The following is a 12,188-nucleotide window of genomic DNA, read 5'->3' as shown; positions in this document are numbered from 1 at the left end:
GTTTCTGCACAGCCAAGGAAACAGTCAGAAAAACTAAGAGGCAGCCCACGGAATAGGAGAAGATATTTGCAAATGACACTACAGATAAAGGACTGGTATCCAAGATCTACAAAGAACTTCTCAAACTCAATACACGAGAAACAAATAAACAAATCAAAAAATGGGCAGAAGATATGAACAGACACTTTTCTAATGAAGACATACAAATGGCTAACAGACACATGAAAAAATGTTCAAAATCATTAGCCATCAAGGAAATTCAAATCAAAACCACACTGAGATACCACCTTACGCCAGTTAGAATGGCAAAAATAGACAAGGCAAGAAACAACAATTGTTGGAGAGGATGTGGAGAAAGGGGATCCCTCCTACATTGTTGGTGGGAATGCAAGTTGGTACAGCCACTCTGGAAAACAGTGTGGAGGTCCCTTAAAAAGTTAAAAATTGAGCTACCCTATGATCCAGCCATTGCACTACTGGGTGTTTACCCCAAAGATACAGACGTAGTGAAGAGAAGGGCCATATGCACCCCAATGTTCATAGCAGCGATGTCCACAATAGCTAAATCGTGGAAGGAGCTGAGATGCCCTTCAACAGATGACTGGATTAAGAAGTTGTGGTCCATATATACAATGGAATATTACTCAGCTATCAGAAAGAACGAGTTCTCAACATTTGCTACAACATGGACGGCACTGGAGGAGATAATGCTTAGTGAAATAAGTCAAGCAGAGAAAGACAACTATCATATGATTTCTCTCATCTATGGAACATAAGAACTAGAATGATCAGTAGGGGAAGAAAGGGATAAAGAAAGGGGGGGTAATCAGAAGGGGGAATGAAACATGAGAGACTATGGACTATGAGAAACAAACTGAGGGCTACAGAGGGGAGGGGGGTGGGGGAATGGGATAGGCCGGTGATGGGTAGTAAGGAGGGCACATATTGCATGGTGCACTGGGTGTTATACACAACTAATGAATCATCGAGCCTTACATCGAAAACCAGGGATGTACTGTATGGTGACTAACATAATATAATAAAAAATCATTATAAAAAAAAAAATTTCCTTACTTTGGAATCACTTTGTTTCACTGGGTTTCAGGAAGAGTAGTTATGAAAACATTCTTAGCCACTTTCCCTAGAAATTGACACCAATCTGATTTATTATACTGCATAGAGTATGAATGCTGAGACATGTTAATTTTGATGTTCTTGCAACACCAGACAGTAAATCTGGAGAACAGAATTATATATTCCAGCTACCTCTGAGAGTAACAGCCATGCCAACATGGATAATTATTCAAACTCCCTTGATGTATTTCCCTGTAAAATAAGGGGTTGAGCTTAATAGTCTATAAGGCCACTTATGGTTCTCACATTGTATTACTATGATGTTATTATAACAATATTCTTTAAGCAAGATAGTTTTATTATTTAGGTTACATTTTAATTTTCCAGTGGTTAAACATCTCCCTCTAGTGGAAATTGTTTTTAAAAAATGTTTAAGGACACAGAATCTTGGTGTCTTCACTTTTTTCTATGTCTCAACTAAAAAAATCTGCTTAACATGTAAAATGGTAAAATCATTTTAGAAGGCAATCTGATACTATCAGAATTTACATATACATCTCCTATGACACCTAGCAATTCTTCTAAAGGCATATTTACATAAATAAGTCTAGAATATGTGAGGATTTACCATTAAACAATAATTTTTTAAAAATTCTCATCTGCTCATTACATTTGAATTCTACGCAACAAAGAAATATAGGTAGTCCCTTGTTTCCTACTTCTCCAAGAAAGCCCACGAGTCGCACATATGGCTTATTCCTAAAATCTTCCTTATTCTAGAGTTGTTTATTTGCAACATCTTACTTATCAGTCTAGTCCTCAAGAAAAATGATAAAATTAGAAAGGCACAGAAAAAAACCAAGTGTTGTTAACATAGCCAGGGAAGTATGAAGCAAATTAAGTAAAACTGAGCAGTTCAAAGATTCTTATTGTTTTGAAATGTGAACTGTAACAACTTACATGTCTTTAGAGATTTAACAGTTGTTGTTTTCTTTGTCTGTCAAAGAATATCAACTGTTCCTCTCCTTAGATTTTTTTTCCCCCCCTGCATTCCCCAAAGCATACGGGACAGTAGTTCCCAGTACTTGTACTTCTTTCTTGCACCAGTTTTCCACTGGTCTCGTGGCCATGCATGATGAAGACTGAATTTCCAGCCTTCCTTGCAGGATGGGATGTTATTGGCCAAAAGAATGTAGGTGAAATGATGTATGTTAAAACTTCCAGAAAGTATCCTTCAACAGAAAAGCTAAGCCCTTGATTGCCCCGTCCCCTTCCCAATGCCTGAAGTGCTCAAGTGACCACTGTATCATGATTTGTAAGTCACATGGATAATGGGAGAGCCTGATACTCATAAGGTCACCATACTAGCTTTTGAAAACTTACCTTAAAATTTTAAGCAACAGAGAAACTTCTGGTACTTCTAGTACTTTGATCTACCTTTAAGTTTTCTGTCATATGCAACTCAACTAATTCTAATTTATTCAGCATGTGAGATAACAGTATACCTTTAAGCCATTACTAAATGGTCACAAAATTTTTGATCATGCTTTGGTGATATGGGATCATAATATTAAGCTCAATATACTATTAATAATGATATTAGGTATGGACGGGTGCCACCACTGTCCAGTAGAAGGCAAGGAACATGGCCACTGTAGCAAGGCCCACGTGGCTCCAGTGTTGTCTGTACTGCCTCACACAGCCACATAGGACCAGCAAGTCAAACCACTATGAGAGTTGCCCAGTGCCAGTTCATGCAGAGAATGCCTCTAGTAAGGCAGGAGCCATTCTTCAGAAGCACATCATGGTATAAAATATATCCCTAAACTGTGATGTCATCCTTGATCTGACTCATAATGGGGTCAAACTACCAATGGTGATTTCCTTCAGAGGCTTAAGGTGACCAAAATATGCAACCTAAACAAAATGAAGTTAAAAAACCGGCAGTCTATTTTATCTCTTAGGCCATAACCCCACTAATGAACAGGCCAATCAAACTTTGGGGACAACCCATTCTGGAATGTACAGCTCCACTGAGTAGTTGGTTCACCTCAACTTCAGAGGACTAACCTCTTTTCAGTTGAACTTAAGGACTAGGGTCCCAAGGATAAGCCTAGTTTTGCCAACACTCTAGCTACTCTCCATATAACCCTTGGAATGGCAGAAAGATAAACACCAATAGCAGAAATAGCCTACAGGGCCCCAAGGCTACTAGGATGCCCCTGAGCAGTTTCCTGCGCAATGTATACACTGCCAATACAGATGTTCTCAGACATGGAGATGGACCTTGGGCCTATGACTCCAACTGGACATGGACTGTAGGCCTGGCCCATTAAAGGAGGCCAGGACACAGGTAAGTATGCGGTATATCATCACTGTGAATTTAAGATCACATTAGCCCCAAAGAGAAAAAATTCAGTTGGTAGGACTATGCGACCTTTAGCAATGGGACAACATCCAGGAGTTCCTGGGCCATCCAAAAGAGAAGCATGGGGTCCTGGCACAGACTACCCCAAATGAGACTAATCCATTTGTAACTATATTCTTTTTTTATTTTTCGGCAGATGGTCTTTGAGGTCATACAGAACAATAATTTCACTTGGTGACCCTGCACAGTCCCAAGGCATGGTGACAACCTGAAAATGTTTAACTCTCCCCTAAGGCCACTCATCACCCATGCCCTGTGTCATATCCTGCTCAACCAGCCTTGGCAATGATACACTCTGCATGTTCTTAGTCACCTCAGCAGTGTTGAAGGGGGAATACTCTAAGGTGGGAGCAAGCTGGGAGCTCTGTCATCATTGAGGAGCCTAGACATTCCATAGCCCCTTCTCAGTTGGCCAGGGCCAGTGGCAGCAACCAGGGATATAGGCTGCAAAGAGTTCTCGAGAAGCAAAACCTCTAGCCCAGATACCTGGAAGCAGGCACTCTTGACTAGCTGGGATGGCCATCTGACACCTTAAGGAGGCAGGGTCTTGATTATCTGACATCAATCCTTTTTCTACATAAAATGGGAAAACTTAGGGCTGTTTTTATGGGTGAGGCCAAAGATCAGGAATTCTGGTACATGACTATGAATATAAGCAAACATCTTGTCCATAAACACTTGGGTTATGACAACTGGTCTACAACTGCTTTTGCTATCTGATAGGTTGAGGCCAAGATAGTCTGCCCACCCTTCCCTGTGAGTCTTCTCTACACATACTCCTTATAGGCCCAGTTCACAAAATCAACTGGTTGAACTGTTTTCTGCTATCAAAGTTTGTGCCTAGGCCGTTAATTCTTGAAATTATGCCTGTATCCCACTCTTCTTCAAGCCATAACCTGAAGGTTTCTGACCTTGTTCTGCCCAACCCTGGCCATATGCTGCTCATTATCATAATGTTTTAAACCATCAAATTTGTTAAGCACCGGCAGATAACAAGTAATACACGGCTGGCATATCAGCAAACCAATGAGGGCATCCAGGACTGTTCCCATGACCTGGGGGCTTGCTCTGACAGACAAGGAGGAACCTGATATCGGCCTTCCAATAAAGCACCTAGACCCTCAGCAACAACCCTTTCACATGCAGTTGCCAGGGTGGTTATACTGTCAAAATGGTATCACTTTGTGCAGGTGTACTACAAGAGGGCCCTGGTTCATGAATTCCTCCTCAGCTCAGCTCTGCTGAAGGCTGGGGTATGGAAACTGCTTAATCACAGCAGTAGAACCTGTTACCACAACATACTCCATTTACCTGGATTTCCAGAATCTGAAATTCAAGTTGAAATGTAATCATGTGGCAATTTCCTGATAATCTGTGTCTCTGTAGAACTTTCTTCATACCTGTAAATCAGAAAAAACAAATATTTTATTTGCAAATAAGTTTCCTTCAAATACCTATTGTTTAATTTTGTGTGAGCATTTATAATACATGTGGGTATATGTGTGAGAGTTTATGTTAGTATTTATATGGCAAATATCTGGAAGAATGTGCACGAAATTGATTTATCTCTGCAAAGTTGGATTAAAGGTAAGTTGTATTTTCTATTTTTCAATTATACTAAAGATTATATAGTAAGACATGCTAGTATAGGGGCGCTTGGGTGGCTCAGTTGGTTAAGTGTCCATCTCTTGATTTCAGATCGGGTCATGATCTCAGGGTCGTGAGACTGAGCCCCGCATTGGGCTCTACCCTGAGCATGCAGCCTGCTTAAGATTCTGTCTCCCTCTCCCTTTGCCCCTCTCCGCACTTGAGTTCTCTCTCCAAGAAAGAAAGAAAAGAAAAGAAAAGAAAAGAAAAGAAAAGAAAAGAAAGATGCTACTATAACCCTACACAAGTTTGAATCATAACTGTTAGATGGGGTTTTTTTCCAAAATTATCTGATTCTAGTTAAAAGCACTAAATGGAATCTACCTATTTACTTCTGTTATCTTTCAAAATTTTATATTTCAATGCATAAAATGCCCTACTCCTAAGTGTACAACTCAACATTTTTTTTAATTTAAAGATTTTATTTATTTACTTGAGAGCAAGTGAGCACAAGAGAGGGAGAAGTAGACTCCCTGCTGAGCAGGGAGCCTGATGCGGGGCTCGATCCCAGGATTCTGGGACCATGACCTGAGCCAAAGACAGACACTTAACCTACTAAGCCTCCTAGGTGCCCGACAACTCAATATTTTTTAACATGTGTTTCCCATGTAACTACAACCAAGATAAAGTTATAGAAATTTAAAAATACACCATAAAGTTCTCTCATGCCCTTCTCAAGGCTATGTACTACCCGCCCCCAAGAGATAACCACTATTCTGACTTTGCTAACAAAGGTATTTTTAGAAGAGCACAACTCTACAAGGATAAAGAAGAAAAAGGAGAGTAACTTAAGTTTGGAAGCTGGAAATCAGATGGATGAGCTAGATATTACACAGAAAAGAACTAAGTGGCAGATCCAAGCAAATTAAAACCTAAGCCAGCAATGGGGGTAAGCTCAGTATTAAGCCCATTCAAAAACATTCTGAGGGACACCTGGGTGGCTTAGTCAATTAAGCATCTGCCTATAGCTCAGGTCATGACCCCAGAGTCATGAGATTGAGCCCCATGTCAGGCCCCCTGCTCAGCGGGGAGTCTGCTTCTCCCTCTCCCTGTGCCCCTCCCCCTGCTCATGCTGTGTGTGTGTGTGTCTCTCTCTCTCAAATAAACAAATAAAATCTTTTAAAAAAAATTTAAAAAATAAAAAATTTAAAAAAGCACATTCTGAATAGGCAGCACCAAGTACCTCTGCAGATGAGGTCAACTTAGGAAGACTCAAAGTGGGGAGACTAAGATTCCTGGACTAGCAAGACATACCTGGCCTAAGCTCACTCTCCCATCCTCTCTGTATTCCATCTCTTCCTTTTAAGTATCTGAAGTGCCTAAATTCTGTCACCCATTTCTGTTTGTATTTCAGACTTCCACTGAAGTGAGTTACCCAAGACCCTCTGAGGATCAACTCACTATCTTCCCTGTCATGAGGGTTATGCCAGTGGAAAAGTCAGGAAGCAATTCCAAAAGTGACTGTTTTTTTTAAGATTTTATTTGAGAGTGAGTACAAATGGGGGGGGGGTGTCGGGGGAGGAGGAGGCAGAGGAAGAAGCATACTCCCCACTAAGCAGGGAGCCTCACACAGGGCTCAATCCCAGAACCCCGGAATCATGACCTAAGCCAAAAGCAGATGCTTAACCGACTCAGCCTCCCAGGTGTCCCAAAAGTGATTCCTCCTTTAAGGGATGATACTCTTGTCCAAAGTTCCCAAATTCCAATGCACAGCTGAATTAGCTTCCCTTTCTAAGTTAGCACATCACAGACCCTTGGCAATAAAACCTAGTCATTGAGACCAGAAACCCTCCATTCGAAAATGGTCCAGCTCCTGAAACATTCATCTTGGTCGGAGGCCATGTTTGGTAGGAGTAGAGCACTGTAGGTGAGGCAGCTCTCATGTCAGTGGTGAACAACTCTTAAGATTTACAAACTTATGGTGCTGTTGTTCTTTTAATCACTTATCTCTGTTACCTGGGTATTAAGATACTTAATGACAAAGTCTCTGTCTTCCGTAATACCCACCTGACAGCTTTAAAAGAGTATTATGCACACTGTGATGTTCAAAAGATACCTGACAAGTTTACCACAACCACACAGTCATATAGTTACCTTATAAAATTTTATTTTCTTTTTTAAGATTTATTTGGAGAGAGAGAGAGATAACCCATGGCGGGAGGGGGACAGAGCAGAGGGAGAGAGAATCCTAAATAGACTATCCACTGAGCTGGGAGCGCAACACAGGGCTCTATCCCATGACCCTGAGATCACGACCTGAGGTGAAATCGAGAGTCGGACACTTAACCGACTGAGCCACCCAGGCACCCCTACCTTGTAGAATTTTAATTCAATGCCATGACAACCAATTTCTTATGCATAAGGTACGCTACAGCATCACTTCTAAATTAAAATTAATGCTTACTCTTTTCTGTCTTCTCAGTGTTTGCTAGGTCCTCTGTCTTCATGGAGTAATTTCTTATACTGATGCCAGTAAGTGTGCTTAGAAAAAGAAGTTCTGATTCTAAATGTCCAAGATGACTTCTCAGATCTTTTGAGGAGGCCCATCCTTCAGAATCTGATTGATACATTTCTCGAAGTGATTTTCTAAAAAGCAAATATAACAAAATAATTACTCCAATGAAGAAACCACTGACAAGTGTTTTATCTAATAACTACAAATTTCTTAAACCATTTCCATTTTGTTTTCTGACCTTCTTCCCACGAGAACTGCCTGATTTTTCTCAAAACCAGTGTGGCTTTAGTAGCCACTAAGACTGTACTTTTTAATTTTATTTTTTAATCTCGAATTAAGGCAAAGCTAAGTTATACTACTACATTTCTACCTATTACCTATATTTCTACCTATTACAAACAACTGTAAAATAAATTATAAATTTATTTTATAAAAAATAAATTATAACGAGAACTTCGCAACATTAAAATGTCCGTTTAAGCTGGAATGTTTAAAACATTCCAACCTAAATGTCTGCTATCCCAGTACATCTCAAATTATAATTTAAAGCAGCCTTCATGCCCAGCGTGGAACTCAACATGGGGCTTGAACTCACGACCCTGAGATCAAGACCGGAGGAAAAGTGAGAAGTCAGACGCTTAACCAACTAAGCTACCCAGGCAACCCTTAACTCTAACTTCTAAAACAATTCAACAAGCATTTAGTGGTAAGAAAGAGTCACAGGAAATCTAATACTGGGGGTAAAAATTCCAAAGGAATAAGAAATAGCATAATCTCCTTAAACAACACTGTAATCAGACACTCTTCATTGAGAACAAAAATTCGATTTTCCTTGAAAAAGAGTAAAATCTCAGCGAATGATCACACTGCATGTTATTTTACTTTTTGTCATCATTTATTCCCCTCATGTCTGCTCCATTCTACACTGCTGACTCCTGCCATCTTCATACATGCCTTCCTTGGATTCGGGACGTGATTATCATGACTCTCATCTTCTATCTTGGGTCCTCTACTGTTCCTGCTTCTTGCCATCATCTACAGAAGAAACCATACATTCTTGCTCCTGCTGACCTAACTATGCATTCTCTCATTCTAGAGGAAAACTCAGTCATCAATCTCAACTCCTCTACGTCGATATTTCCTGAATCATACCTCTAGTCATATATATCTGCTTCCTGCACATATTTAGCTTGCTAATCCAACAAATGGTTTTTAATCAAAATAGCTTTTCTACCGTATTTCCCTACTTCTGTTAGTGATAAAATCTGTCCCTTGATATTCTCAGGCTCCTTATCTTTGGAGTTACCCTTGGCTCCATTAATCCCTTCACATCTGGATTTATTGCCAAACTTTCTGCTCTGTTATATAGATATTCCTCCTTTTCTATTCCTAATTCTACTACATTCGCCTGTGCTCTTATGACCCTACACAAGGTCTACAGGAAATAACCTAGCTCTGTTTTCTTTACACTGGAGATCTAATACTTAAGAAAAGTCTGTAAAAAAATTTTTAGATTTTGTTTTAATGTTAATTAAAATATTTAAGAATATTCTATATCATCTGAGAGACTACCACATGCTCTTTTGTATCTGCTCTCATTAAGTGATTTTTAAAAATTACTTTAAGAGGCGCCTGTACGGTTCAGTTAAGCATCCAACTCTTGATTTCAGCTCAAGTCATGATCTCAGGGTCATGAGATCGAGCCCCACATCGGGCTCTGTGCTGAGCAAGGAGTCTGCTTGGGATTCTCTATCTCCCTCTGCCCCTTCCCCAGCTTGTACATGCACTCTCTCTAAATAAATAAAATCTTTTTTAAAAAATTACATCAAGCTGAGAATGCTAGTGAAAGCAAGAAGCAATCTTCATATATAAATAAATTCCTGCAAAGCAAATACCAAGTATCATAGAAAACTACAAATAGAAACTTCAAGGTGTTTCCAACAGAGCAAACTGATAGAAGAACTAAATCATCACATTGAAAGACAGATTCGCAGAATCCAAGAAAGGCTGAGAAAGGAGAGAATGGAGAGTTATTGTTTAATGGGTACAGAGTTTCACTCTGGGATGATGCAAAAGTTCTAGAGATGGACAGCAGTGATGGATGCATGACAATATGACAGTACTTAATGCAACAGAACTGCATACTTAAAAAAGACTAAAACAATAAATTTTGTTATGTACATTTTATCATACAACAGAGAAACAAACTGCATATTCTCATAGTGATTTTCTTTGAGCAAAATGTCATTAGTCCATTTCAATTAATGACATGAGTTTCAATGATTTGGAGTTATGTTTTATTGACTTTGTAGTTTTGTTTATTGCTTGTTAATTCAACTTAGCATAATTTTTCTTCAACAAAATTAAGAGTTTCACAAGAAAGTTTTTTCCTTTAAAACAAATCTACAAAAGGCCTGATTTTAAAAGTCAATGATCTAGGATTCTGGGAAGCTGGTAGAGTAGGAAGCACCAGGAATCTGCTTCCCCACCTACACAATAATTGCACTGGCAAATCTGTCTGATAAAACTTTTGTAAACGTGTGGAGTCTGCGAAGGCTTACAACTTCGAGGGGAAGGCTTGGAGTTAATCGTGGTCATTTTGGGACAATTTCAGCTCTTAGCACAGTAGTAACTACATATCCCCCACCCCAACAACAGGCAGACACCTGTGTACCTGTGCCTGAAGCAGGATGCACATACTTTAGAAAGCCAAGAGTCGGAAAAAGGACTCTGTCCCCAAAATAGTGGGTATCTGTGCTGACTGCTCTTCTGACCAGAAAGGTGCAAAGAGGCAGATGGTCATTGTTGCTGCCCCTCCTCCCATTGTTGCAAGCCCCTTCCCTCTTGCAAGGTGAGTTCCAGGAGATTTAAAGTGCCATTGCTCTTTTCTCCCTCCATCACTTTTGGCTTTTCCTGTTTAAGGAGCCACGCATTAAAGATAAAGACACTAAGATCAAATGAACATATAGGAAAAACTGGAAAGTGTCTACACCTGCCCAGGGAAAGGCTCAGAAAAGACATAAGACCGTAAGTTTGCACCTCAGGCTTATCTCCAGCACACAGCCTACAAAATAACAAAACTTAAAACAAAACAAACAAACAAACAACCAAACAAACAAAAAAGAGCAAGCACTGGGAATGGCGTGAGAATCTGATTTCCCAAAGTTACCACATTAATAGATTAAAATGTCCAGTGTTTAACAACAACAACAACGACAAAATCACAAGGTATCCAAAGAAACAGAAAAGTATGACCCATTCAAAAGAAAAATTTTAATTAAATAAGATTTGTCCCTGAGAAAGACTTAATGGCAGATATATTAGACAAAGACTTTAAGACAACAGTCCTAAAGATGCTCAAAGAAATAGAAGATATGAAAGAAATTAAGAAAACGATGTGTGAACCAAATGGAAACTTCAATAAAGAGATAAAAAAATCCTAAAAGAAACCAAAAAGGAATTCTGGAGCCGAAAGGCACAATAACTGAAATGAAAAATTCACTAGAGGGATTCAAAGGCAGATGTGAGCAGGCAGAAAATCAGTGATTCTGAAGATAAGACAACAGACATTACTGAGGCTGAAGTCTAGAAAGAAGAAAGACTGAAGAGAGGAACAAAGCATAAAGGATCTGTGGGACACCATCAAAAGGACTAAGATATGCATCATGGGAGTTGCACAAGACAAGAAATAATGACTGAAAAATTTTATGAATGACATTAATATGAAAATACAAGACATTCAACAAACTCCAGAATGAACTCAAAGAGACTCACACCAACATTTAATCAAATTTTCAAAAGCCAAGCATAAAGACCAACCTTGAAAGCATCAAGAAAAAAGCAAACCATTACATACAAGGGTTCCTCAATAAGCTATGAGATTTCCTATCAGAAATTTTGGATGCCAGAAGACAGTAGGCCTAATACAGTCAAAGTGCTAAAACAAACAAAAACCAAAAATCAAAAACCAAAAAAAAAACCCCCCCCACAAAAAAACTGAACAATCCTATGTATACCTTATCTTATTGTGCTTTACTGTGCTTCCCAAATATTGCATTTTTCCTGATGGTTTGTGGCAACCCTGTGTTGAACGAGTCTATCGGTGCCATCTCTTCCAACAGTATTTGCTCGCTTGAGTCGCTGTATCACATTTTGGTAATTCTCACAGTATCTCAAACTTTTTCATTATTATTACATTTGTTATGGTGACCTATGATTAGTGAATATGATTCACTAAAAGCCCAGATGATGGTGACCATTTTTAGCAAAGAATTATTTTTTAATTAAGGTATGAACATTTTTTCTTTAGACATAAAGACATAGCACACTTAACAGACTTCAGTAGAGCATAAACATAAGTTTTGTATGTACTGGGAAACCAAAAAACTTCACTAGTTTTACTGCAATACTTGCTTTATTGCGGGGGTCTGGAACTGAACCTACAATATTTCTGAGTTACGCCTGTATCTGGCAAAAGTGCCCTTGAAAAGTGAGGAAGAAATTAAGACATTTCCAAATAAATAAAAACCAAGGGATTTTGTTACCACTAAACCTGCCATAAAAGAAACATTCAAGAGAGTCGTG

At 39.2% G+C, this 12,188-nt stretch overlaps 1 protein-coding gene across 4 annotated transcripts in view; it reads right to left on the bottom strand.

Moving 5' to 3' along the window:
* The window catches only part of CENPP (centromere protein P), a 245,062-nt gene that overhangs the window by 218,862 nt on the left and 14,012 nt on the right, over positions 1-12,188 (bottom strand). For all 4 annotated transcript variants that reach the window (XR_008956908.1, XM_057305652.1, XM_026519134.4 and 1 more), the window contains exons 2-3: positions 7,554-7,735; positions 4,814-4,902 (exon numbers count right to left, since the gene is read on the bottom strand). Coding sequence is in view for 3 of the 4 variants with exons in the window: in XM_057305652.1 (XP_057161635.1) it covers positions 4,814-4,902; positions 7,554-7,735 (271 nt within the window). In the remaining variant the exon portion in view is untranslated. The remainder of the gene's footprint in view (positions 1-4,813; positions 4,903-7,553; positions 7,736-12,188) is intronic.

This window comes from Ursus arctos, unplaced genomic scaffold (assembly GCF_023065955.2).
Source record: "Ursus arctos isolate Adak ecotype North America unplaced genomic scaffold, UrsArc2.0 scaffold_33, whole genome shotgun sequence".
NCBI classification, from domain to species: domain Eukaryota; kingdom Metazoa; phylum Chordata; class Mammalia; order Carnivora; family Ursidae; genus Ursus; species Ursus arctos.
The sequence above is the reverse complement of the archived record's forward strand: the minus strand, read 5'-3'. Positions and strand labels throughout refer to the sequence as shown.